Source organism: Vidua chalybeata, assembly GCF_026979565.1.
Source record: "Vidua chalybeata isolate OUT-0048 chromosome 38 unlocalized genomic scaffold, bVidCha1 merged haplotype SUPER_38_unloc_1, whole genome shotgun sequence".
Lineage (NCBI taxonomy): Eukaryota > Metazoa > Chordata > Aves > Passeriformes > Viduidae > Vidua > Vidua chalybeata.
Genome location: NW_026530311.1, coordinates 2,320 through 28,716, shown reverse-complemented (window position 1 = coordinate 28,716; position 26,397 = coordinate 2,320). Strand labels below are relative to the sequence as shown.

The 26,397-nt window shown below is 61.8% G+C and overlaps 3 protein-coding genes across 4 annotated transcripts; 2 read left to right on the top strand and 1 right to left on the bottom strand.

Annotated features, from left to right (window-relative positions):
- Nucleotides 1-56: 56 nt before the first annotated feature.
- Nucleotides 57-3,152, bottom strand: PIP4P1 (phosphatidylinositol-4,5-bisphosphate 4-phosphatase 1). The gene is made up of 7 exons (XM_053933290.1): nucleotides 2,753-3,152; nucleotides 2,430-2,608; nucleotides 2,106-2,212; nucleotides 1,263-1,368; nucleotides 1,136-1,188; nucleotides 939-1,029; nucleotides 57-580 (listed from the first exon to the last, which is right to left on the bottom strand). The coding sequence occupies exons 1-7, from the start codon at nucleotides 2,823-2,825 to the stop codon at nucleotides 437-439; spliced, it is 753 nt and encodes a 250-aa protein (XP_053789265.1). The 5' UTR covers nucleotides 2,826-3,152; the 3' UTR covers nucleotides 57-436.
- Nucleotides 3,153-3,407: 255 nt separating this feature from the next.
- On the top strand, nucleotides 3,408-10,206 carry PNP (purine nucleoside phosphorylase). Its single transcript, XM_053933292.1, has 6 exons — nucleotides 3,408-3,521; nucleotides 5,059-5,222; nucleotides 5,750-5,853; nucleotides 6,601-6,776; nucleotides 7,716-7,897; nucleotides 9,890-10,206. The coding sequence occupies exons 1-6, from the start codon at nucleotides 3,511-3,513 to the stop codon at nucleotides 10,204-10,206; spliced, it is 954 nt and encodes a 317-aa protein (XP_053789267.1). The 5' UTR covers nucleotides 3,408-3,510.
- A 2,478-nt stretch (nucleotides 10,207-12,684) lies between these two features.
- LOC128782798 (protein NDRG2-like) lies at nucleotides 12,685-20,807 on the top strand. 2 transcript variants are annotated; one of them, XM_053933275.1, is made up of 15 exons: nucleotides 12,685-12,714; nucleotides 12,852-12,897; nucleotides 14,695-14,797; nucleotides 14,888-15,008; nucleotides 15,800-15,862; nucleotides 15,941-16,001; nucleotides 16,611-16,697; nucleotides 17,224-17,280; nucleotides 17,903-17,997; nucleotides 18,275-18,319; nucleotides 18,944-18,995; nucleotides 19,102-19,149; nucleotides 19,240-19,275; nucleotides 19,361-19,412; nucleotides 20,269-20,807. In XM_053933275.1, exons 2-15 carry the CDS (start codon nucleotides 12,856-12,858, stop codon nucleotides 20,406-20,408), a joined length of 1,002 nt encoding a protein of 333 aa, XP_053789250.1. In that variant the 5' UTR covers nucleotides 12,685-12,714; nucleotides 12,852-12,855; the 3' UTR covers nucleotides 20,409-20,807. The 2 variants fall into 2 exon arrangements, with proteins under 2 accessions (XP_053789250.1, XP_053789249.1); XM_053933274.1 differs by having other exon boundaries at nucleotides 12,686-12,704.
- The last annotated feature ends 5,590 nt before the right edge of the window (nucleotides 20,808-26,397 follow it).

Genomic DNA, 26,397 nt, shown 5'->3' with positions numbered 1-26,397 from the left:
CCCACCCCCTCAGGGCCCACCCCTCCCCCGTGTTTTAATAAAGTTGAATTTTGGGGTGAAACCTCGGTTTTGGGTTTATTTACATACCGAGCCCGCCCCCCGGTGGGCGGGGCCGGCGAATAAATACGACTGTACAGGGGGGCGGGGCTTATGTACAAGTGGGCGGGGCCCGAGGCATGCGGGAGGGGGCGGGGCCATGCGGAAGGGGGCGGGGCCGGAAGTGGGTGAATTGTCCCGTCGCGAGCGGGGCGTGGCCGCATGACGTCATTGCGACCGAGGCGCGTCCCGCTGCACGGCCACGCCCACGGGCGTGTCCCGCGGTGAGTGGGCGTGTCCTCTGGCGAATGGGCGTGTCCCACGGGGGTGGGGCGTGTCCGTGCGGGCGGGACGTTTCCCCGGATGGCGGGTGGGCGTGTCCCGGGGTGGGGGGGCGTGGTCAGGCGCGCGGGGGGAGGGGCTGGCTGACGCGCACGCAGCCCCAATAGGCCGCGCGCAGCAGACACGCCCCCGCCCCCGCCCCCAGCACCGCCCACGCCGCCGGCACCCACCGCGCCCGCCGCCACAGCCACCACGTCCCGGCCTGGGCGGGGCACGGGGGGGGGCGTGGTCACTTCCGCTGGCCACGCCCCCTCCTCCTACCTCCACCCTCCTCGCACCTTTGAGCCCCGCCCGCTTGTGCCACACCCATTAGGCCACACCCCCCGTGGCCCGTTGAGCCACGCCCCCCCGAGCGCCGCCCAGCGTTACCTAGGCCCCGCCCCTTTAGGCCACACCCCGCGCAAGCCCCGCCCCTCCTCCCACCTCATTTATTCCCCAGCCACGCCCCCTTCGAGCCCCGCCCATTGAACTGCACCCTTTTAGCCCCGCCCCCTCGCCACCCGAGCCCCTCCCCCCGCACGGCCACACCCCCCAGGCCCCGCCCCCGGCCCCGCCCTCACCGCCAGTCCGGCCGCGGCCCCGCCCATCAGCAGCGCCCCCAGCAGGCAGCAGAGGCAGCGGCGCCGCGGGAACCGCCGGCCAATCGCAGACCTGGGCGTGGCCAGAGGGGCGTGGTCACCACCGGAGCGACCGCACCCACGTGGGGGCGTGGCCAACAGCAGCCGCGCCCCCCAGAAGGGGGCGGGGCCTGACTTACACCTTGCGGCAGTGCGGGCAGCGCGCCAGGGAGCGGTCGGGGAGCTCCGCCCACTGCGGGGAGGGGGAGGGGCGGGGTCACAGAGGGGCGTGGCCGCCTGGGCGGGGCCGGAGGGGGCGGGGCTTACCAGGAAGGGGCCGCCGCAGTGGGCGCAGGCCACGCGCACGCCCCCGGGGGGCGGGTCCGGGCTGGGCGCCCCCGAGTGCACCGGGCCCAGGTTGATGATCCGCTTACTGGGGGAACTGGGTTATACTGGGAGGGGGGCGGGGCCCGCGGGGGGGGGGGCGGGGGAACCCCCACGGGGCACCCAGTACGGACCAGTGCTCCCAGTATGGCCCAGTATGGCCAAGTGACCGCTCCCAGTAACCCCAGTATGGCCCAGTAACCCCATCCGTGCTCCCAGTATGGCCCAGTATGGCCAAGTGACAGCTCCCAGTACTCCCAGTATGGCCCAGTAACCCCGTCAGTGCTCCCAGTATGAACCAGTGACCGCTCCCAGTGCTCCCAGTATGGCCCAGTAACCCCACCAGTGCTCCCAGTATGAACCAGTGACCGCTCCCAGTGCTCCCAGTATGGCCCAGTAACCCCATCAGTGCTCCCAGTATGAACCAGTGACCACTCCCAGTGCTCCCAGTATGGCCCAGTAAACCCAGTATGGCCCAGTAACCCCATCCGTGCTCCCAGTACAGCCCAGCGACCGCTGCCAGTATCTCCCACCACCCCAGAACACCACCCCAGTCCCCTCCAGTCTCCCCCAAATCCCCCCCAGTCCCCTCCCAGTCCCCCCAATCCCCTCCCAGTGCCCCTCAGTCCCTCCCAGTCCCCTCCCAGTCCCCCCAATACCCTCCCAGTGCCCCTCAGTCCCCCCCAAATCCCCCCCAGTCCCCCCCAGTCCCCCCCAGTCCCCTCCAGTCCCCCCCAAATCCCCCCCAGTCCCCCCCAGTCCCCTCCCAGTCCCCCCCAGTCTGACCAGTACGGCCGGGGGCAGGCGATGCGCTGGGCCGAGGCGCGGCACACCAGCAGGCAGTTGCAGGGGCACCGCACGTACTTCTTCCCGCCGGGGGCCGTGCGGATTGGCTGCCGCCGCACGGGGGGGCGGGGCCTCAGCGGGACGCGCCCTGCTGGCCCCGCCCCCCTCTGAAGCCCGCCCCCCAGCTCAGGCCACACCCTACCCCACCCACATCAGGCCACGCCCCCTCCACACCCTCCCCATTAGGCCACGCCCACACGGTCACACCCAGTTCGCGCCACGCCCTTCCCGGCCACGCCCACCCCTCGAGGCCCCGCCCCTTACCGTGGCCTCGCCACACCCCCCGCACTTCACCACGTGCTGGTGCGTCTTCCCCTCGACGCTGATTGGCCGCTGGCACACGCGGCACGTGACCGCCGGCGGCCCCGCCCCCGCCGCCTCGGGGCTGCCCAATGGCGAGTAAGGGGGCGGGGCCTCGCCGGGGCCCGCCCCCCCGCCGCCGCCTGCCAATGGGGAGCGGCGGGGTCAGCCACGCCCGTGTTAAACCACGCCCTCCCCTCAGCGCGCTGAGCCACGCCCCCCCGGCTCTCAGGACCCCGCCCCCGCGGTAAACCCCGCCCCTCCCGAGCGGCTCCGCCCCCTCTCACCGGCGGCCGCGGCCCCGCCCGGGCCCGGCCCCGCCTCGGGCGGCAGCAGCGGCGATCGCTCCCCGTCCGCCATGACAGCGCCCGAGCCGCGCCCCTCCGCGCCCCATTGGTCCGCCGGCGGTCACGTGAGGGCGGCCCTCCCCTCCGCGCGGTCCCATTGGCCCCGCCGCGTCACGTGACGCGCCCCCCGCCTCCCCGCGCCGTTGCTTGGCAACGGCCCCCTCCCTCCTCACCGCCCCGCGCGTTCCCATTGGCCCGCTCTGCCCACGTGACCCCTCCCGTTGCCAGGGCAACCCCCCCGCGCCGCGCTTCCGGGTGTTTTTTTTTTTCCATCGCGCTATCATTGGTCCTCCCGGCCCACGTGACCAGCCCCGCCCCCGCCCCGCCCTCCGTTGCCAGGGGCAACCCCCCCCGCGCTGTTCCGGGTTCCCCTCCCCGCGCTCCCATTGGCCACCGCCTCCCTCACGTGATTTTCCCCCCAACTTCCCCCTTCTCCTTCCCGGCATCGCCCCGCCCCCGGGCCCCTCCCTCCGAACGCTCCCATTGGCCGGTTCCCGCGCGGGCCGCGCTCCCATTGGTCGCCGCCCCCGCCGCCGGGCGCGCGGCCGGTCGCCATGGCGACGCCGGGCGGGGGAGGGAGGCGGCGGCGCGGCCGCTGATTGGGCGAGGCGAGGGGGGCACGGCCCCGGCGCGTGACGTCAGCGGCGCGCCCCCTTATAAGCGGCGGGGCCGGGGGCGGTGGCGCAGACGCGGCCGCGATGGACGGGAGGTGAGGGGGGGGTTTTGGGCGGAATTCGGGCGGTTTTGGGGCTTTTTCGGCGGTGGGAGGGCGCCGGGCGGGGGGGGGATCACCCAATGGGAGCGCGGCCTGAGGGTCTGCGGCCGGCGGCGCGGCCAATGGGCGCTCAGGGGGCGTGGCCTGGGGGCTTAAAGACCCCCTCCCCCAAATGGCGGGGAGGGGGAGGGGGCGGGGGGAGGATTTTGGGGTTTTTTTTTGGGCGGTTTTGGGGGGGGGGGTGGGGGTTGGGGGGCGGGGCAGCGCCCGCCCCGTCCCAAGTCCGCCTGGCCCCGGGCCCGGCCGCGGGGCGAGAGTCAAGGTCGGGGCTGTGGGGGCGAACGGGGGGGTTGCGGGGCGAGCGAGGGCTCCGGAGGGGTCCTGGGCGGTCCTGGGGGGTCCTGGAGGGGTCCTGGGGGGTCCTGAGCGGTCCTGGAGGGGTCCTGGGGGGTCCTGGGGAGCGCTTTTGGGGGTGCCGGGGTCATCCCGGGGTCATCTCGGGGTCCCGGGGGTCATCCCGGGGTCATCCTCGGGTCATCCTGGGGTCATCCTCGGGTCATCCCGGGGGTCCCGGGGTCATCCCGGGGTCATCCCGGGGTCATCTGGGGATCCTGGGGTCATCCCGGGAGTCCCGGGTGCCAAACTGGTGCCAAACTGGTGCCAAACTGGTCCATCCTGGTCCACCCTGGACCATTCCAGTCCATACTGGGCCACACCCATCCATACCAGTCCATACCAGTCCATACCACTCATACTGGTCCACACCAGGCCTGTACTAGCCCATACCGGTCTGTACAGGTCCACACTGGTCCATACTGGTCTGTACTGGGACATTCCAGTCCATACTGGGCCACACCCATCCGTACCAGTCCATACCAGTCCGTACCACTCATACTGGTCCACACCAGGCCCGTAGTGGTCCGTACTGGTCCGTACTGGTGCCGTACCAGTCTATATTGGTCTATACTGGTCCATACTGGTGCCATACTGGCCCATACTGGTCCATACTGATCTGTACTGGCCCGTACTGGTCCGTGCTCTTCCATACCGGTCCGTACTGGTCCGTACTGGTGCCATACCAGTCTATATTGGTCTATACTGGTCCATACTGGTGCCATACCAGTCTATATTGGTCTATATTGGTCTATACTGGTCCGTACTGGTGCCATACCAGTCTATATTGGTCTATATTGGTCTATACTGGCCCGTACTGGTGCCATACCAGTCTATATTGGTCTATACTGGCCCGTACTGGTGCCATACCAGTCTATATTGGTCTATACTGGCCCGTACTGGTGCCATACCAGTCTATATTGGTCCGTACTGGTCCGTACTGGTGCCATACCAGTCTATATTGGTCCGTACTGGTCCGTACTGGTCCGCACTGGTGCCATGCTGGTTCATACTGGTCCGCACTGCTGCCATACCAGCCTATACTGGTCCGAACCGGTTTATACTGGTCCGTGCTGGTGCCATACCAGTCTATATTGGTCTATACTGGTCCGTACTGGTGCCCGTGTCCCCCCCCCAGTTACGAGGCGTGCGCCGAGGCCGCGCGCTGGCTGCGGGCGCAGTTCCGGGAGCCGCCGCGGGTGGCGCTGGTGTGCGGCTCGGGGCTGGGGGCGCTGGCGCAGGACGTGAGCGACGCGCAGAGCTTCGACTATCGCGACATCCCGCACTTCCCGCGCAGCACCGGTACTGGGAGCGCTGGGAGCACTGGGAGGGACTGGGACAGACTGGGACAGACTGGGGTTACTGGGAGCACTGGGAGCACTGGGGGCTCAGCGACGCGCAGAGCTTCGACTATCGCGACATCCCGCACTTCCCGCGCAGCACCGGTACTGGGAGGGACTGGGAGGGACTGGGGGCACTGGGGGCACTGGGACAGACTGGGGTTACTGGGAGCACTGGGGTTACTGGGAGCACTGGGGGCTCAGCGACACGCAGAGCTTCGACTATCGCGACATCCCGCACTTCCCGCGCAGCACCGGTACTGGGAGCACTGGGAGCACTGGGAGCACTGGGGGCACTGGGACAGACTGGGGTTACTGGGAGCACTGGGACAGACTGGGAGCACTGGGAGGGAGCCTTCTGGGCGGTTTCGGGGGGTTTTGGGGTGGTTTTGGGGGATTTGGGGTTCTGGGGGATTTTGGAGGTTTCGGGCGTGGCCGGAGCTCACCTGGGGCTCGAGGGGGTGTGGTGACCCCCGGCCCCGCCCCCAGTGCAGGGCCACGCCGGGCGATTGGTCGTCGGCCGCCTGGGCTCCACCCCCTGCGCCATCCTGCAGGGCCGGTTCCACCTGTACGAGGGGTACAGCTCCACCCAGGTGAGGCGGGGTCACCTGGGGCCACACCCACACCCGGGGCCACACCCACACCCGGGGCCACACCCACACCTGGGGCCACACCCACACCTGGGGCCACACCCACACCTGGGGCCACACCCACACCTGGGCCACACCCACACCCGGGGCCACACCCACACCTGGGGCCACACCCACACCTGGGGCCACACCCACACCTGGGGCCACACCCACCCATTTGGCCACACCCCCTTCTCCAGTCCCCTCCACAGGCCTGGCCCCTCTGCCCCACCCTGATCCTTTAGCCACGCCCCTGGCCACACCCATTACACCCACACCCTTCTGCTGGCCCCACCCTGACCCCACCCTGACCACACCCTGACCTCACCTGGACAACACACTGACCACTCCCTGGTGCTGACCACGCCCTGACCCCACCCTGGCCACGCCCCGACCATACCTGACCCCGCCCTGGTGCTGACCACACCCTGACCACACCCTGGCCGCGCCCTGACCACACCCTGGTTCTGGCCACGCCCTGACCCCGCCCTGGCCACACCCTGACCACGCCCTGACCACACCCTGACCCCGCCCTGGCCACGCCCTGACCCCTCCCTGGCCACCCCCAGCTAGCGATCCCTGTGCGGATGCTGGCCCTGCTGGGCGTGCACACCCTGACCACGCCCTGACCACGCCCTGGTGCTGACCCCACCCTGGCCACGCCCTGACCCCGCCCTGGCCACGCCCTGACCCCGCCCTGGCCACCCGCAGCTGGTGATCCCGGTGCGGACGCTGGCCCTGCTGGGCGTGCACACCCTGGTGCTGACCAACGCCGCGGGGTCGCTCCGGCCGGGGCTGGAGCCCGGCCACCTGCTGGTCATCCGCGACCACATCGACCTGCCCGGCCTGGCCGGACGCTCGCCCCTCGTGGGGGCCAATGACGACAGGTGGGCGGGGCCTGCGCGGCGGGGCTTCGGGGGGCGGGGGGGAAGGGGAGATTTGGGGGGAAAAGGGGGATTGGGGGGGAAAAGGCACTTAGAGGGAGAAAAAGGGGGGTTTGGGGGGAAAAAAAAGGGGGATTTGGGGGGGAAAAGGGGCATTTGGGGGAAAAAAGGGATTTGGCGAGAGAAAAAGGGGGATTTGGGGAAAAAAGGGGGATTTGGGGAGAGAAAAAGGGGGGATTTTGGGGGGAAAAAGGGTATTTGGGGAAATAGGGGGATTTGGGGAGAAAAAGGGGGGATTTGGGGAAAAAATGGGGGTTTGGGGGGAGAAAAAGGGGATTTGGGAGAAAAAAGGGATTTGGGGGGAAAAGTGGGGAATGGGGGGGGGAAAGGGGGATTTTGGAGAGAAAAGGGGGGTTTGGGGTGAAAAAAAGGGGGATTTTGGGGAGAAAAGGAGATTTGGGGTGAAAAGGGGGATTTGGGGGAAAAGGGGGGATTTGGGGGGAAAAAAAGGGGGATTTGGGGGAAAGAGTGGGGTTTGGGGAGAAAAAAGGGGGATTTGGGGGAGAAAAGGGATTTTAGGGGGGAAAGTGGTGATTTGGGGTGAAGAAAAGTGGGATTTTGGGGGAAAAAGGGGGATTTGGGGAGAGAAAAAGGGGGATTTGGGGAAAAAAAGGGGGATTTTGGGGGGAAAAAGGGTATTTGGGGAAAAAGGGGGATTTGGGGAGAAAAAGGGGGGATTTGGGTGAATAAAGGGGGATTTGGGGGAGAAAGGGGGTATTTGGTGGGAGAAAAAGGGGATTTGGGGGGAAAAAGGGGGATTTGGGGGGAGAAAGGGGGTATTTGGGGGGAGAAAAGGGGATTTGGGGAGAAAAAGGGGGGATTTGGGCGAAAAAAGAGGGGTTTGGGGGTCAGATGGGCCAATTTTGGGGCGGCCCCTGGCAGGTTCGGGCCGCGCTTCCCGTCCATGATGGACGCGTACGACCCCGCGCTGCGGCGCCTGGCGCTGGCCCTGGCCCCCAAGGAGCTGCGGGCGCGCTCCGGGGTCTACGTGGGCGTGGGGGGGCCCAGCTACGAGACCCCCGCCGAGTGCCGGTACCTGCGGCGCGTCGGCGCCGACGCCGTCGGTGAGCGGGGGCAGCGCGGCGCGGCGGGGAGGGGGGCCCCGAATCGGGCCCCGGAAGGGTCCCGGGGGAATCCCGAAAGAGGGGTCCCGAAAGGGTCCCAGATCAGGGCACAAAGAGCAGAGGAACAGCCCCAAAGCGGCCCCACATCCAGCCCCAAATCCGGCCCTGAATCCAGCACTGAATCCAGCCGCGAATCCAGCCCCAGATCCAGCCCCAAATCCAGCCCCAAATCCAGCCCAAATCCAGCTCAAATCCAGCCCCAAATCCAGCTCAAATCCAGCCCCAAATCCAGCCCCGAATCCAGCCCCAAATCCAGCCCCAAATCCAGCCCCAAATCCAGCTCAAATCCAGCCCCAGATCCAGCCACGAATCCAGCCCCAAATCCAGCTCAAATCCAGCCCCAAATCCAGCCCCAAATCCAGCCCCGAATCCAGGCCCAAATCCAGCCCCAAATCCGGCCCAAATCCAGCCCCAAATCCAGCCCCAGATCCAGCCCCGAATCCGGCCCTGAATCCAACCCCAAATCCAGCCCCAAATCCAGCCCCAGATCCAGCCCCAAATCCAGCCCCAGATCCAGCCCCGAATCCAGCCCCAGATCCAGCCCCAAATCCAGCCCCAAATCCAGCCCCAGATCCAGCCCCGAATCCGGCCCCAAATCCAGCCCCAAATCCAGCCCCAAATCCAGCCCCAAATCCAGCCCCGAATCCGGCCCAAATCCAGCTCTAAATCCAACCCAAATCCAGCCCCAAATTCAGCCCCGAATCCGGCCCAAATCCAGCCCGGAATCCGCGCCTAAATCCAGCTCTAAATCCAACCCAAATCCAGCCCAAATCCCATCCTAAATCCAGATCTAAATCCAGACCTAAATCCAGCCCCAAAACAGCTTCAAATCACCCCAAATCCAACTCAGGTTGTTCAGCTGTGCCCAGCTGTTTTCAGGTGTGTCCCAGGTGTGTGCCCAGGTGTGTTCAGGTGTGGCCCAGATGTGTCCAGGTGTGTCCAGGTGTGTTCAGGTGTGTCCAGGTGTGCCTAGGTGTGCTCAGGTGTGTCCAGGTGTGTGCCCAGGTGTGGCCAGGTGTGTTCAGGTGTGTCCAGGTGTGTGCAGGTGTGTGCCCGGGTGTGTTCAGGTGTATCCCAGCTGTGCCCATGTGTGTTCAGGTGTGTCCCAGCTGTGCCCAGGTGTGTTTAGGTGTGTCCAGGTGTGTCCAGCTGTGCCCAGGTGTGTGCAGGTGTGTGCAGGTGTGTGCCCGGGTGTGTTCAGGTGTGTCCCAGCTGTGCCCAGGTGTGTTTAGGTGTGTCCAGGTGTGTCCAGCTGTGCCCAGGTGTGTCCAGGTGTGTCCAGGTGTGTTCAGGTGTGCCCAGGTGTGTCCAGGTGTGTGCCCAGGTGTGCCCAGGTGTGTTCAGGTGTGTTCAGGTGTGTGCCTTGGTGTGCCCAGGTGTGCCCAGGTGTATCCCGGCTGTGCCCAGGTGTGTCCCAGGTGTGCCCAGGTGTATCCCGGCTGTGCCCAGGTGTGTGCAGGTGTGTTCAGATGTGCCCAGGTGTATCCCAGCTGTGCCCAGGTGTGTGCAGGTGTGTTCAGATGTGCCCAGGTGTATCCCGGCTGTGCCCAGGTGTGCCCAGGTGTGTCCCAGCTGTGCCAAGGTGTGTTCAGGTGTGCCCAGGTGTGCCCAGGTGTGTTCAGGTGTGTGCAGGTGTGTGCCCACCTGTGCTCAGGTGTGCCCAGGTGTGTCCCAGCTGTGCCCAGGTGTGTTCAGGTGAGCCCAGCTGTGCCCAGGTGTGTGCAGGTGTGTTCAGGTGTGTGCCCAGGTGTGTCCCAGCTGTGCCCAGGTGTGTTCAGGTGTGCCCAGGTGTATCCCGGCTGTGCCCAGGTGTGCCCAGGTGTGTTTAGGTGTGCCCAGGTGTATGCCGGCTGTGCCCAGGTGTGCCCAGGTGTGTACCCGGCTGCCCCCAGCCGTGTCCCGGGCCCCGCCCCACGCCGCCCCTCCCCGCAGGTATGAGCACGGTGTCGGAGGCGTCGGCCGCGCGGCACCTGGGGCTGCGCGTGCTGGGGCTGTCGCTCATCACCAACATCGCCCCGGCCGACGAGCTGCAGGACGACGACGACGACGGCGGCGGCAGCGGCGATGACGTCACGGCGGGAGGGGCGGGGCCGGGGCCGCGCCCGGCCTCGCCCGCGGCGCTGTCGGAGCACGAGCGGGTGCTGGCGGCCGCCCAGGAGGGCGCGCGGCACCTGCGGGCGCTGCTGCTGGCCCTGGCGCCGCAGCTGGACCAGCCCGGGCGCGGCCGGGCGGGGCCCGAGGCGCCGTGACGTCACGCGCGCGGGGGGGGTGACGTCACGCGCGCGGGGGGGTGACGTCACGCGCGCGGGGGGGTGACGTCACGCGCGCGGGGGGGTGACGTCACGCGCGCGGGGGGGTGACGTCACGCGCGCGGGGGGGTGACGTCACGCGCGCGGGGGGGGTGACGTCACGCGCGGCGGTTCCGCCTTGTCCCCGCGCCTTGGGGCGGTACTTTGATCCCGTGGGAATCCCCCAGGAAATCCCTTGGGAATCCCCTGGGAAATCCCTTGGGAAATCCCCTGGGAATCCTCTGGGAAATCCCCTGGGAAATCCCCTGGGAATCCCCCGGGAAATTCCTTGGAAATCCCCTGGGAATCCTCTGGGAATCCCTCGGGAAATCCCCTGGGAATCCAATGAAATTCCTGTGGGGAATCCCCAGGAAATCCTCTGGGAAATCCCCTGGGAAATCCCCTGGGAATCCTCTGGGAAATCCCCTGGGAAATCCCCTGGGAATCCCCCGGGAAATTCCTTGGAAATCCCCTGGGAATCCAATGAAATTCCTGTGGGAAATCCCATGGGAATCCCCTGGGAAATCCCTTGGGAATCCCCTGGGAATCTCCCAGGAAATCTCCAGAAAATCCCGTGACAATCCCGTGTCGTTCCCATGTCATTCCCGTGTCGTTCCCGTGTCAATCCCGTGACAATCCCATGTAGTTCCCGTGTCGTTCCTGTGTCATTCCCGTGTCATTCCCGTGTCGTTCCCGTGTCGTTCCCGTGTCAATCCCGTGTCAATCCCATGTAGTTCCCGTGTCGTTCCCGTGTCGTTCCCGTGTCAATCCCATGACAATCCCATGTAGTTCCTGTGTCGTTCCCGTGGATTGGATTTTGCCTTAATTCTGTGGAAATCCATGAAATTCCGAGTCATTAATCCCCACTCGTTAATTCCATGTCATGATTGCCCTGTCATTAATTCCGTGTCATTAATTCCGTGTCATTAAACCAAATTCATTAATCCCAACTCATTAATTCCATGTCGCTAATCCCAACTCATTAATTCAGTGTTATTAATTCGGTGTCATTAATGCCCTGTTATTGATTCCAGGTCATTAATTCCATGTCATTAATCACAATTCATTAATCCCAACTCATTAATTCCATGTCATTAATTCCATGTCATTAATTGCATGTCATTAATCACAATTCATTAATCCCAACTCATTAATTCCATGTCATTAACTCCATGTCACTAATTGCATGTCATTAATCACAATTCATTAATCCCAACTCATTAATTCCATGTCATTAATTCCGTGTTGTCCCGGTCTTTGTCCCCTCTGGATTTTGCCTTAATTCCGTGTGATTAGTTCCGTGTAATTAATTAATTCCCGTGTAATTAATTAACCCCGGTGTAATTAATTCCGTGTCCATCCCGTGTTAATTAGCACCCTTTAACGAGCGGTGAACTCTCAGGGCGAGGGACACGGTTAATTGACCCCGTTGATTGATTAGTCCAGGCTAATTAATCGTTCCAGGTTCGTTTGTCTCGTTCCGTTAATTATTCCAGGCAATAGAGCGCCATTGACCATTCCAGGTTAATTAATCCCTTAATTATTCCGGATTAATTAGCCCACCCGGTTAACTGCTCCGGGTTCATTAGTGCTGTTTCTTACGGTTAATTAACTGCTGCAATTAATTATTTAAGGCTAAATAGCTTCCCAGTTGATTGTTCAGGGTAATTAACGTCTGATGATTAGTTAGCCCAGGCTAATAATTTATTCAGAATTCATCAGCCTCCCAATTAATTGTTGGTGCTTCATTATCCCCCCCCGATTGATTAATTCAAGGCGAATCACTGCCATTAATGAATTAAGCAATGCTAATGGTACCTGCAAATAATTAGCAAAGGCTAATTAATTATCCTGATTAATTATCCCACTTGAGGCTGCTGCTTTCAGGGGCTTGATTAAGCCTTAATTAATCAATGATTGGAGGCTAATCAGCCAATCCAGTTCTCCTTTGCGCCGTTCGTTAACAAACAAATTAATTAATTAACGAGCCATTCCAGCTCGTTTACATTCCAGCCGCCCCTCCCCCCCCCACGCTGCAGGCCAGTTACTTGATTAATTAATTCTTTAATGAGGGGAGGGGGGCGCGGCCTTAACGAGCGCGCGGGGAAAAGTTGATTAAGAAGTTCATTAAAGCGAAACGAAGTTGATTAAGAAGTTCATTAAAGCGAAACAAACTCGATTAAAGGTTGGTCGAAACTTAATTAAGACTCGAGCGAAGTTAATTAAAAGCCGGACGAGCGTTAATTAGGGCGGAATAATTAATTAGAATAATTAAAGGGGAGCGCTGGGCGGGGGGGGGGGGGGGGGGGGGGGGGGGGGGCAGCGGCCCGGGGCTATTTTGGGGCCTCGCCCCTCCCCCACCCCGTGGGAACCGGGCGGGGGTGGGGGAGGGGCCGCGGGGTGCGGTGGGGGAGGGGCCGCGGGGTGGGGGAGGGGCCGCTCTCAGAGGGCGCCTCAAGGTGGCCGCAGGTTCCGACCCCGGGGGATTTTGGGGGGTGGGGGGAGGGGCGCGGTGGGGGGGGGGTGGGGGGGAGGGGGTTGTGACCTCTGACCTCTGACCTCGCCCCTCCCCCCCCCTTCCCCCCCCCCCCCCCCCGAAAATCCAGGGTCATGGAGCTGCACGAGGCCGCCCCTCCCCCCGCGGAGGTCAAGGTGAGCCCGGGGTGGGGGAGGGGAAAGGGGGGGGGAGGGGCGGGACCCCCACCCCCACCACCCCTCCCCCCCCCCCACCCCCAAAATTCCCGGGGTTTCCGGGTTTTTTTTTTGGGGGGGGATTTTGGGGGGAAATCGGGGCGTGGCCGCGTGGGGGGAGGGGCGGGAGGGGGAGGGGCACGCTCGGGATTTTGGGGAGGGGGCGGAAATTGGGGAATTTTGGGGCAATTCGGGAATTTCGGGGCGGGATTTTGGGATTTTGGGGATTTTGAGATTTTGCGGATTTTGAGATTTTGAGGATTTGGGATTTTTTTGATTTTTAGATTTGGGGATTTGGGGATTTTCAGGATTTTGGGATTTGGGATTTTGGGATTTTTGGGGATTTAGGGAATTTAGAGATTTTGGGGATTTGGGATTTTGGGATCTGGGGATTTGCGTAATTTGGGGATTTGGGATTTTTGGGATTTTTGGGGATTCGGGGACTTTGGGATTTGGGGATTTTGGGGATTTGGGATTTTGGGGATTTGCGTAATTTGGGGATTTTGGACTCTGGGAATTTGGGGTGAGATTCGGTGGCTTAGGGTGGAATTTTGGGGGAGAAAAGGGGGAATTTCGGATGGGGAAAAGGGGGGATTTTGGGGAGAAAAACGAGGGAATTTGGGTGGGGGAAAAAGTGGGAACTCAGAATGGAAACTGACGGGTTTGGGCGGAATTTGGGGAATTTTCGGGGTGAGGAAGGAGAATGTGGCGTTTGAGGGAAAACCCGGGGATTCGGGGGGGGAAACGGGGGGAACTGGGATTTGGGGATCGGGGGGCAGAGTTTTGGGGCTAAAAGGGAGGGTTTTGGGATAAAAAGGGAAGTTTTGGGGGAGTTTTGGTCGGAGGCAGGAATTACGGGGTTGAAATTTGGGATTTGGGGCCAAAATGAGGATTTTTGGGGCAAATTGGGTAAAACCCATGGATTTTGGGGCCAAAGAAGGGATTTTGGGGGGAGAGGGGGGATGGGAGCACTTGGGTCAGAGCCCCAAATTTGGGGCGTTTTTGGGAAAATCCGGGGGGGTTGGGGGCGCGGATCCCGATTCTGAGGATAAAGGAGAAAATTTTGGGACCTGAAAGGTGAAAATGGGGGGGATTTGGGGCGAGAACGAGGGAATTTGGGGGCGGATTTGCAGTGGGGAAAACGAGGAAATTTGGGGCAAACCCGAGGAATTCGTGGTGAAACGAGGGGATTTAAGGGGATTTGTGGGATTGGGGATTTGGGGATTTTGGGGATTTTAGGATGTGGGGGAAGCGGCAAATTTGGGGTGAAACCCGCGGATTTGGGGGTGAAAAGGAGGGATTTCGGGTCGCTTTCAGGGGTACCTGAACCCCAAATTTCCGGGCCCTTGCTGAGCCGAACCCCCCGTTTTTGGGGCCGACCCTTTCCGTGCCATTCCTGGGGGTGTGAACCCCGTTTTTTGGGGAGGGCTCGGACCCCGGTTTTTTGGGTGCAAACCCCGGATTTTTGGGTGTCCGGACCCCTTTTTTTGGGTGCAAACCCCAGATTTTTGGGTGTCCGGACCCCGGTTTTTTGGGTGCAAACCCCGGATTTTTGGGTGTCCGGACCCCGTTTTTTTGGGTGCAAACCCCGGATTTTTGGGTGTCCGGACCCCGGTTTTTTGGGTGCAAACCCCGGATTTTTGGGGGGTCCGGACCCCGTTTTTTTGGGTGCAAACCCCGGGTTTTTGGGGGGTCCGGACCCCGGTTTTTTTTGGGTTTTTTTGGGTTGTTTTGGTGATTTTTTTCCCCCACCCCCAGCACCGTTTGGAGACGCCCTTCGGGCTGCTCCACGCCTGGGTCTCGGGGTCCCCGCGGCCCGGCCGCCCCGCCCTGCTGACCTTCCCGGACGTGGGGCACACGCGTGAGTTCCCCCCCACCCAATCCCCCTCCCCACACACCCCTCCCCCACCCCGGCTGACCCCCCCCCCCCCACGCCCCTCCCCCCCCCCAGACCTGACGTGTTTCTCGGAGCTCTTCGGGCACGAGGAGATGCAGGAGATCGCCCGGAGCTTCCACCTGGCGCACCTGGAGCCGCCCGGCATGGAGGAGGGGGCGCCGCCCTACCCCCCCCGGTAACGCCCCTGCCCCGCCCCAAACCCCGCCCAACCCCCCCCGGTAACGCCCCTGCCCCGCCCCAAAACCCCGCCCAACCCCCCCGGGTAACGCCCCTGCCCCGCCCCAAACCCCCGCCCAACCCCCCCCGGTAACGCCCCTGCCCCGCCCCAAACCCCTCCCCCCGGGTAACGCCCCTGCCCCACCCCAAAACCCCGCCCCCCGGGTAACGCCCCTGCCCCGCCCCAAAACCCCGCCCCCCGGGTACGCCCCTGCCCCGCCCCAAAACCCCTCCCCCGGGTAACGCCCCTGCCCCGCCCCAAAACCCCGCCCAACCCCCCCTGGTAACGCTCCTGCCCCACCCCCAAAACCCTCTGCCCTCCCCCACTCCCCCGACACCGCCTGTGACCCCACTGACCCCTGAGTGACCCCTGAGTGACCCTTTGACCCTCAACTGACCCCTGAGTGCCCTCACTGACCGCCGAGTGACACCCGAGTGACCCCGAGTGACCCCTGAGTGACCCCCGAGTGAACCCTGACCCCTGAGTGACCCTTGACCCCTGAGTGACCCCTGAGTGACCGCACTGACCACACTGACCCCTGAGTGACCCTTGATCCCCGAGTGACCCCTGACCCCTTGGTGACCCCGAGTGACCCTGAGTGACCCCGAGTGACCCCTTGGGGACCCCTGACCCCTTGGTGAGCCCTTGGGGACCCCGAGTGACCCCGAGTGACCGCGAGTGACCCCTTTGTGACCCCTGACCCCTTGGTGACCCCTTGGTGACCCCGTGTGACCGCTGCCCCCCCGCAGGTACCAGTACCCCTCCCTGGAGCAGTTGGCCGAGGCCCTCCCGGGGGTCCTGCAGGGCCTGGGGTGAGTGGGGGAGGGGCGGGGGGAGGGGCCAGGCCACCCCCCCGTGACCGCCCTGACCTCTGACCTCTGACCCTGCAGCATCCGCAGCATCGTCGGGGTGGGGGTGGGGGCCGGGGCCTTCGTGCTGGCCAAGTTCGGGGTGAGTGGGGGAGGGGCACTGGGGGCACTGGGGGCACTGGGAGGGACTGGGAGGGGATTGGGGGGGACTGGGAGGGGACTGGGAGGGACTGGGAGGGACTGGGAGGGGACTGGGAAGGACTGGGGGGGAACTGGGGGGGACTGGGGGGACTGGGAGGGACTGGGAGGGACTGGGGGGGACTGGGGGGACTGGGAGGGACTGGGAGGGACTGGGGGGGGACTGGGGGGGACTGGGAGGGACTGGGAGGGACTGGGAGAGACTGGGGGGGGACTGGGAGGGACTGGGGGGGAACTGGGGGGGACTGGGGGGACTGGGAGGGACTGGGGGGACTGGGAGGGGATTGGGGGGGACTGGGGGGACTGGGGGGACTGGGGGGACTGGGAGGGGATTGGGGGGACTGGGAGCACTGGGCTCACTCTGGGGTCACTCTGGGGTCACTTTGGGGTCACTCCGGGGTCACCCCGGGGTCACTCTGGGGTCACTTTGGGGGATTTTTTGGGGGGTTTTGGGGCTCTCTGCAGGTTTTTGGGGGGGGTTTTTGGGGGGGCATTTTGGGGGGGTGTTGGGGTCACCCCGGGGTCACTCTGGGGTCACTCTGGGGTCCCCCAGCTGCTGCACCCCGAGGCCGTGGAGGGGCTGGTGCTGCTCAACCTCGACCCCCGCGCCAAGGGCTGGATGGACTGGGCCGCCAGCAAGGTGGGCGTGGCCTCGGGGGCGTGGCCTAGAGGGTGTGGTCAAGGGTGGGGCAGGGTGGGTGGGGCTGGGCGTCCTTTGGCGGGGGCCCAAAATGGATTTGGGGGGTCCCTGGTGGGTCCGGGAGGGGTCCCGGGGGGGGGGGTTGGGGCTCTTGGGGGTTTGGGGGTTTTTTTAAGGGGATTTTGGGGTTTTTTGGGGGTGGGTTTGGGTTTTTTTTTGGGGGGGATTTTGGGGGGGGTCTTGGAGGGGGATCTTGGGGGAGTTTGGGGGGATTTGGGTTTTTTTGGGGAGGATTTTGGGGGTTTTTGAGGGGATTTTGGGGTTTTTTGGAGGGGGATTTTGGGTTTTTTTGAGGGGATTTTGGGCTTTTTTGGAGGGGATTTTGGGTTTTTTTTTGAGGGGATTTTGGGTTTTTTTGGAGGGGGATTTGGGTTTTTTTTTGGGGTGGGTTTGGGGGGGTTTTGGGGGCGGGACTTTGGGGGTTTTTTTCCGGGGCGGGGGTCTCAGGAAGCCGCCCCTCCCCCAGCTCTCGGGGCTGACGATGTCGACGAACGAGATGATCCTGAACCACCTCTTCACCCAGGTGGGGGCTGGGGGCCGGACTGGGGGTCCCAGAGGGGTCTGGGGGGTCTCTGGGGTCACTCTGGGGTCACCCTGGGGTCACTCCGGGGGTCCCAGAGGGGTCTGGGGTCACTCCGGGGTCACTCTGGGGTCACCCTGGGGTCACTCCGGGGGTCCCAGAGGGGTCTGGGGTCACTCCGGGGTCACTCTGGGGTCACCCTGGGGTCACTCTGGGGGTCCCAGGGCGTCTGTGGGGGTCACTGGGGTCACTCTGGGGTCACTCTGGGGGTCTCAGAGGGGTCTGGGGGGTCACTGGGTGGTCACTCTGGGGTCACTGGGGTCACTCTGGGGTCACTCTGGGGTCACTCTGGGGTCACTCTGGGGTCACTCTGTGGTCACTGGGAGGTCACTGGGTGGTCACTCTGGGGTCACTCATGGTCACTCATGGTGGTCACTCTGGGGTCACTCATGGTGGTCACTCTGGGGTCACTCTGTGGTCACTGGGAGGTCACTGGGTGGTCACTCTGGGGTCACTCGTGGTGGTCACTCTGTGGTCACTCTGTGGTCACTCTGGGGTCACTCTGGGGTCACTCTGGGGTCACTCGTGGTGGTCACTCTGTGGTCACTCCTGCTGGACATTCCAGGACGAGCTGGCGGCCGCCCCTCCCCCCGTCCGGCGGGTCCGGGAGCACCTGGCGGCCACGCCCAACCCCGCCCTGCTCTGGGCCATGTACACCAGGTGAGGGCGTGCCCGGGGGGGGGCGTGGCCATGAGGGTGTGGTCTGGAGGGCGTGGCCAAAACCGGTCTGTGCGGGCTTTCCTCCCTGATGACGTCACTGGAGAATGGGCGTGGCCTTCGGTGGGTGTGGTTGTGTGGCGTTACAGCCAGGGGGTGTGGCCAGTGGGGCTAAAAGGGGTGTGGCCAAATGGGAGGGAGGGGCCTTGTGGGTGGGGTCACAAAGGGGTGTGGCCATTGTGGGTGGGGCTAAAGTGTTGCCCCTCCCCATCCTCCTCAGCCGCGCCGACCTGGGCCTGGAGCGGAGCGGGGCCGGGAGCCTGCGGTGAGTGACCACTGAGTGACCAGTGAGTGACCACTGAGCCCTGAGTGACCCCTCACTGACCGCTGACCCCTGAGTGACCCCTGAGTGACCCCTCACTGACCACTGACCCCTGAGTGACCCCTGAGTGACCCCTCACTGACCACTGACCCTGAGTGACCCCTGAGTGACCCCTCACTGACCACTGACCCCTGAGTGACCCCTGAGTGACCCCTCACTGACCGCTGACCCCTGAGTGACCCCTCACTGACCATTGACCCCTGAGTGACCCCTCACTGACCACTGACCCTGAGTGACCCCTGAGTGACCCCGCACTGACTGCTGTGCCCTGAGTGATCCCTCACTGACCACTGACCCTGAGTGACCCCTGAGTGACCCCTCACTGACCACTGACCCCTGAGTGACCCCTGAGTGACCCCGCACTGACTGCTGACCCCTGAGTGACCCCTGAGTGACCCCGCACTGACCATTGACCCCTGAGTGACCCCTCACTGACCATTGACCCCTGAGTGACCCCTCACTGACCACTGACCCCTGAGTGATCCCTCACTGACCACTGACCCTGAGTGACCCCTGAGTGACCCCTTGACCCCGAGTGACCCCCGAGTGACCCCTTGACCCCTCCAGCTGCCCGGTCCTGCTGGTGGTCGGTGACAACGCCCCCCACGAGGACGCCGTGGTGAGTGGGGGAGGGGCGGGGAGGGGGCGTGGTCACTCAGGGCGCGGTCACCTGACCCCGCCCTGACCCCTTGACCCCGCCCCCCTCCTTGGCCCCCTCCCCCAAGGTGGAGTGCAACGCCAAACTGGACCCCACGCAGACGTCCTTCCTGAAGGTGACCTTTGACCTCTGAGTGGCCACTGGGTGACCACTGAGTGGCCGCCGGGTGACCGCCGGGTGACCACTCGCTGACCTTCTCTTGCAGATGGCCGACGGGGGCGGGCAGCCGCAGATCGCCCAGGTGAGGGGTCAGAGGTCACGGGGGGCAGGGGGGTGGTCACTCGTGGTCACTCAGCGGTCAGCGCTGACCACGCCCCTCCCCCCAGCCCGGCCGGCTGACCGAGGCCATCAAGTACTTCCTGCAGGGCATGGGCTACAGTGAGTAACGCTCATTAATATGCAGGGAGGGGCTCATTAATATGCACAAGAGGCTCATTAATAGGCACACTGTGCTCATTAATATGCATGAGAGGCTCATTAATAGGCACACCGTGCTCATTAATATGCATGGAGGAGTCATTACTATGCATGGCAGCACATTAACATGCACAAGGTGCTCACTAATATGCACACATCACTCATTAATATGCGTGATATGCTCATTAATATGCACGAAGCCAGGAGCCTATGGGGTAAAAGGTGCGATTTTGGGGGGGGGGGAGGGTGGGGAACAGGGCGTGGCTTTGGATTAAGGGGGTGTGGTTAAAGCAAAGAGGAGTGGCTTAAGAGGGAAGGGGTGTGGTTTACAGAAATGGGCGTGGCTTAACAGTACTGGGTGTGGTTTGGAGAAAATGGGTGTGGTCGACATAAAGGGGTGTGGTTTAATGATAGTAGGCGGGATTTGGGAAAATGGGTGTGGTTTAACAGGATACGGGTGTGGTCTGGAGAAAATGGGTGTGGTCTACATAAAGGGGTGTGGTTTAACAGGGAATGGGTGTGGTTCAATGGAGAATGGGTGTGGTTTAACAGGATATGGGTGTGGTCTGGATAAAATGGGTGTGGTTTACATAAAGGGGTGTGGTTTAACAGGGAGTGGGTGTGGTTCAATGGGGAATGGGTGTGGTTTAACAGGGAATGGGTGTGGTTTACATAAAGGGGTGTGGTCTAACAGGGAAAGGGCAAGGTCTGGAGAAAATGGGTGTGGCTTACACCAAGGGGTGTGGTTCACTGAGGAAGGGGCGTGTCCCGGAGGGGAAGGGGGCGTGGCCCAAGGGCAGCGGCTGTGTCCCCACAGTGGCCGCCTCCGCCATGACTCGCCTGTCGCGCTCCCGCACCGGCTCCGTCACCGTGGGGGAGGGGGAGCGCGGCCGCAGCCGGACCCTGAGCCGCGGCAGCACCGGGGGAGGGGCCGCCCCTCCCCCCGCCAGCCCCTGAGGGACTCCCCCCCCGTTCGCCCCCAGATATTCACAGGGAAATCCCCCTGACCCCTGGGACCCCTCAAAACCCTCTGGGACCCCCCCCAAAAGACCCCCGCCGGGACCCACCTTGGGCCCTCCGGGACCCCCCAAATGACCCCCTGGAACCCCAAGGGATCCTTGGGACCCCCCAGTGGCCACCAGGATACCCTGGGATGCCCCTGGGACCCCTCCCGTGTGACCACTGAGACCCCCCTCGGACACTCCAGGCCCCCCCCTCCCAGAATCCATCTGGGACCCCCAACCCCCAGAGTGGCTCCCCCGGGACCCCCGCATCCCTCCCCACTCTCCCCGAGAATCCTCAGGGCCCCTCGGAGCCTCCCCGTGGTGGCAATAAAGGCTCAAAGCAGTGACAGAACCGCTTCTACTGCGTCCAGTACCTGCACTGGGAGGACTGGGAGCACTGGGAGGGACACTGAAAAACACTGAGCGGGAAGCGGGAACGTTGGACGGCACACTGGGAGGGAACGGGGGGAACTGGGAGGAGATGGGGACTCCTGGGAGCGATCCTGAGAAGGACACAAAAGGAGACAAAGTCATCCAGGATGTTCCAGACACAGTGAGGACACGACACAGGGACCCTGGGACCACCCAGGACCGTGGCAAGAGCAGCCAGGCTACGAGCTGGGGGCAGCTTTGGTGTGGGACACATCCTGCACCGTGTGAGGTTTGGGGGGGAGGTTTGGGTCTCTGACACATCTTCGAGCGTTCGGATCAAGGATTTGGACCACAGGTTTGCACTCAAACCTGCGCTGCCCTGACAGTCCCAAGGGAACCCTACAAACTGACATCAGGAACCGGTCTTTGTCAAGGGCTGGTCTTTGTCTCCAGGGGTCTGTGTCCCTGACAAGCCCTTTTCCCTGGGAAAGAAAAGTGGCCAGCCCAGGTTCCTGATGTCAGTTTGTAGGGTTCCCTTGGGACTGTCAGGGCAGCACAGGTTTGAGGTGGGGGCAGCTTGGGTCTGCGACACATCCTCAATCGTTTGGATTTTTGGAGGTCTCCAGCCACTCAGGGCCAGAGGCACCTGGAGACAAAGATCAGCCTTTTTCCTGGGAAAGAAAAGTGGCCAGCCCGGGTTCCTGATGTCAGTTTGCAGGTGGTGTTTGGCTTTACCCTGTCCACTAAAATTGTATTTTGCTGCAGCTTTGGTCTGGGATATGTGGACTGCCCCCTCCAAATGTTCCTCTTCCCTCTGCCCTGTTCTGCTCTGTCCCCATCTCCACCCCTCACCCCTACTTGTCCTTCCAGCCCACCCCTTCCCCAGTCTCTCTCCACCCTTCACCCCTCCCCATCCCGCCCCTGCCCCATCCCTCACTCCTCCCATCCCCCAGGTGTGACTCCCTGCAGCAGGACATGGGAGCCCGGACTCGTGGGGATAGTGCGGCCCTCGCAGCAGGACAACACCCAAAGAAAACAGGCAGGGACGGCGTCTGTGGGCTGCGCGGTGTCACAAAGGCAGCTGGGGCTGAGGGGAGGGGGCTGGAGGGTGACACAGAACATGGGGGCAGCTGAGAGGCAGAAGGGGTCTTTAGGAGTAAAAAGGGGGGCTCCAGGGTGGCACGGAGACGCTGAGAGGCTGCGGTGGGAACCTGAGGGTGACACAAGGAGGCTGAGAGGCAGGGGCTGTCCTGAGGGACAAAGTGGGGGGTGCCTGAGGGTGACAGGTGAACCAGCCCTCACAGCACCCTTAACCTCACCCTTAAAACCACCCCTACAAGGGTGGAAAGTGCACGGTGGAGGTTAGGGGGCCACAGGACAGTGTCGGGGGGCTTGGGGTGACACACAGGCATTGCGGGCTGAGGGGCAAAAATGGGGGGACTTGACAGGTGGAGAGCTGACCCTGAGGGTTAGGGGTACAAAGGACAGGGCACGGGGTACCAGGAAGGGTTAGGGTACAGCAGCAGCCCTCACCCCAACCCTAAGCTCACCCTAAACACACCCCTAGAACACCAGTGTTCCTCAACAGCAGCTGCAGGCAGTGACCCTAATGCTGGGACAGCCCCAGAACCCTCCCAGCAGCTGCAGGCAGTGACCCTAATGAAAAGGTAGGGATGATGTTGGCTGGCTAGAGAGTGACTGGTAGAGGTTGGGGTCTGAGCACTTTTTTAGGGGTTTTTTAGGGCTTTAAAAAGATATTTTAGTGTTTTTTTCACAGGAGCTTTTTAGGAATTTTCTGTGACTATTTAGGATACTTTTAGGACTTTTTTAGGGCTTTTAAAAGATTTTTTTAAGGGTATTTTCATGGCTTTCTTACTACTAATTAGAATTTTTATGGGTTTTTTTTGGGGTGTTCTTGGGGCTTTTTTAGGTCTATTGAGGGTATGTGGAGGACTCTTAGGACTAGGGTATTTTTAGGTCTTTTGAGGGAACTTTTAGGGTTTTTTAGGGTCTTATCAGGGCATTTCAAGTATTTTTGGGGTATTTTTAGAGCTCTTTTAGGAATATTGAGGGATTTCTTAAAGGTTTTTTAGGGATATTTAGGTGTGTTTTAGGGTTTTTTTAAAAGTAGGGTATTTTTCTTGTATTTTAAGGGTATTCTGAGGCTATTTTTATGTTTTTGTGGGGCTTTTAGAACATTTTGAAGATGAGGGGTTTTTAGGGAAATTTTATGTTTTTTCATGGCACAGCACATAGAGGCTGAGGGGCACTGTGGGGGCTTGAGGGTGACAGAGGCTGGGAGCTGAGGGAGGCACAGGGAGAGGGGACAGTGGGTGACAGAGAGATGCTGAGGGGGGCAGGGGCAGCTGGAGCGTGACACGGAGAAGCTGGGGGCTGAGGGGCAAAGGAGAGGGATTAAGGGTGACGCACAGGAGCTGAGGGGCAGCTGAGAGGGGGCTTGAGGGGCAAAGGGGGGGCTCGAGGGTGACACACAGAGCCTGAGGGCTGGGGGGCAGAGGGAGAGGTTGAGGGGTAAAGGGCGAGGGCTTGAGGGCTGGACAGTGCAGTGGAGATCAGGGCTACAGGGTACAGCTTAGGAGGCAAGTTAGGGTACAGGAGCACCACCTCTCCCCCAGCCCTAACCTCAGCCTAAGCAGCCCCCCTAACAAGAGCCTTTTCCCTTTTCAGCCCTGCCAGCAGCAGCACCACACAGCAACCCTAACAGCGAGAGCACACCGGAACGCTCCCGCTGGGACAAGGCAGTGACCCTCACACCAGGACAACGACAGAACCCTCAGAGGACAACGGGACCCCCTGGAGAAAGGTAGGGATGACATCTGTGGGCTAGAGAGCACCAGGAAGGGTTTGGAGGCTGAGCAGGTTTCCTTGAGTGTTTTTGCAGGACCATTAGGAATATTTAGGGGATTTCGGAAGGCTTCTTAGGACATGTCTAGTGTCTTTTAGGGCATTGTTACACCTTCCTAAGGGCTGTTTTAGAATTCCTTAGTGCATTTTAAGGGTCAGGATGAGGGTAAGACAGGCTGAACCACTGGAAATGCAGAGTATTACTGGAATGTAGTGCAATGCTTTGGAAAGGTGCCAGTGGAGGGCACATCCTTGCTTGTTGGGATTATTTGGAGGTGTCCGGCCACTCAGGGCCACAGGCCCCTGGAGGCAAATATCAGCCTTTTTCCTTGGGAAAGAAAAGTGGCCAGCCCAGGTTCCTGATGTCAGTTTGTAGGGTTCCCTTGGGACTGTCAGGGCAGCACAGGTTTGAGCTGGGGGCAGCTTGGGTCTGCGACACATCTTCGATCGTTTTGGATTTTTGGAGGTGTCCGGCCACTCAGGGCCACAGGTCCCTGGAGACAAAGATCAGCCTTTTTCCTTGGGAAAGAAAAGTGGCCAGCCCAGGTTCCTGATGTCAGTTTGTAGGGTTCCCTTGGGACTGTCAGGGCAGCACATGTTAGAGATGAGGGCAGCTTGGGTCTGCGACACATCTTCGATCGTTTGGATTTTTGGAGGTGTCCGGCCACTTCAGGGCCACAGGCCCCTGGAGACAAAGACCGGTCCTTTTCCCTGGGAAAGAAAAGTGGCCAGCCCAGGTTCCTGATGTCAGTTTGTAGGGTTCCCTTGGGACTGTCAGGGCAGCACAGGTTTGAGGTGAGGGCAGCTTGGGTCTGCGACACATCTTCGATCGTTTGGATTTTTGGAGGTGTCCGGCCACTCAGGGCCACAGGCCCCTGGAGACAAAGATCAGCTCTTTTCCTTGGGAAAGAAAAGTGGCCAGCCCAGGTTCCTGATGTCAGTTTGTAGGGTTCCCCTGGGACTGTCAGGGCAGCACAGGTTTGAGCTGGGGGCAGCTTGGGTCTGCGACACATCTTCGATCGTTTGGATTTTTGGAGGTGTCCGGCCACTTCAGGGCCACAGGCCCTGGAGACACAGACCGGTCCTTTTCCCTGGGAAAAAAAGTGGCCAGCCCAGGTTCCTGATGTCAGTTTGTAGGGTTCCCTTGGGACTGTCAGGGCAGCACAGGTTTGAGGTGGGGGCAGCTTGGTCTGCGACACATCTTAGATCGTTTGGATTTTTGGAGGTGTCCGGCCACTTCAGGGCCACAGGCCCTGGAGACAAAGACCGGTCCTTTTCCCTGGGAAAGAAAGTGGCCAGCCCAGGTTCCTGATGTCAGTTTGTAGGGTTCCCTTGGGACTGTCAGGCAGCACAGGTTTGAGGTGAGGGCAGCTTGGGTCTGCGACACATCCTCGATCGTTTGGATTTTTGGAGGTGTCCGGCCACTTCAGGGCCACAGGCCCCTGGAGACACAGACCGGTCCTTTTCCCTGGGAAAGAAAAGTGGCCAGCCCAGGTTCCTGATGTCAGTTTGTAGGGTTCCCTTGGGACTGTCAGGGCAGCACAGGTTTGAGCTGGGGGCAGCTTGGGTCTGCGACACATCTTCGATCGTTTGGATTTTTGGGGTGTCCGGCCACTTCAGGGCCACAGGCCCCTGGAGACAAAGACAGGTCCTTTTCCCTTGGAAAGAAAAGTGGCCAGCCCAGGTTCCTGATGTCAGTTTTTAGGGTTCCCTTGGGACTGTCAGGGCAGCACAGGTTTGAGCTGGGGGCAGCTTGGGTCTGCGACACATCTTCGATCGTTTGGATTTTTGGAGGTGTCCGGCCACTCAGGGCCACAGGTCCCTGGAGGCAAAGATCAGCCTTTTTCCTTGGGAAAGAAAAGTGGCCAGCCCAGGTTCCTGATGTCAGTTTGTAGGGTTCCCTTGGGACTGTCAGGGCAGCACAGGTTTGAGGTGAGGGCAGCTTGGGTCTGCGACACATCTTCGATCGTTTGGATTTTTGGAGGTGTCCGGCCACTCAGGGCCACAGGCCCCTGGAGACAAAGACTGGTCCTTTTCCCTGGGAAAGAAATGTAGCCAGCCCAGGTTCCTGATGTCAGTTTGTAGGGTTCCCCTGGGACTGTCAGGGCAGCACAGGTTTGAGGTGAGGGCAGCTTGGGTCTGCGACACATCTTCGATCGTTTGGATTTTTGGAGGTGTCCGGCCACTCAGGGCCACAGGCCCCTGGAGACAAAGATCAGCCTTTTTCCTTGGGAAAGAAAAGTGGCCAGCCCAGGTTCCTGATGTCAGTTTGTAGGGTTCCCCTGGGACTGTCAGGGCAGCACAGGTTTGAGCTGGGGGCAGCTTGGGTCTGCGACACATCTTCGATCGTTTGGATTTTTGGAGGTGTCCGGCCAGCTCAGGGCCACAGGCCCCTGAGACAAAGACCGGTCCTTTTCCCTGGGAAAGAAATGTAGCCAGCCCAGGTTCCTGATGTCAGTTTGTAGGGTTCCCTTGGACTGTCAGGGCAGCACAGGTTTGAGCTGGGGGCAGCTTGGGTCTGCGACACATCTTCATCGTTTGGATTTTTGGAGGTGTCCGGCCACTCAGGGCCACAGGCCCCTGGAGACAAAGATCGGTCCTTTTCCCTGGGAAAGAAAAGTGGCCAGCCCAGGTTCCTGATGTCAGTTTGTAGGGTTCCCCTGGGACTGTCAGGGCAGCACAGGTTTGAGGTGGGGGCAGCTTGG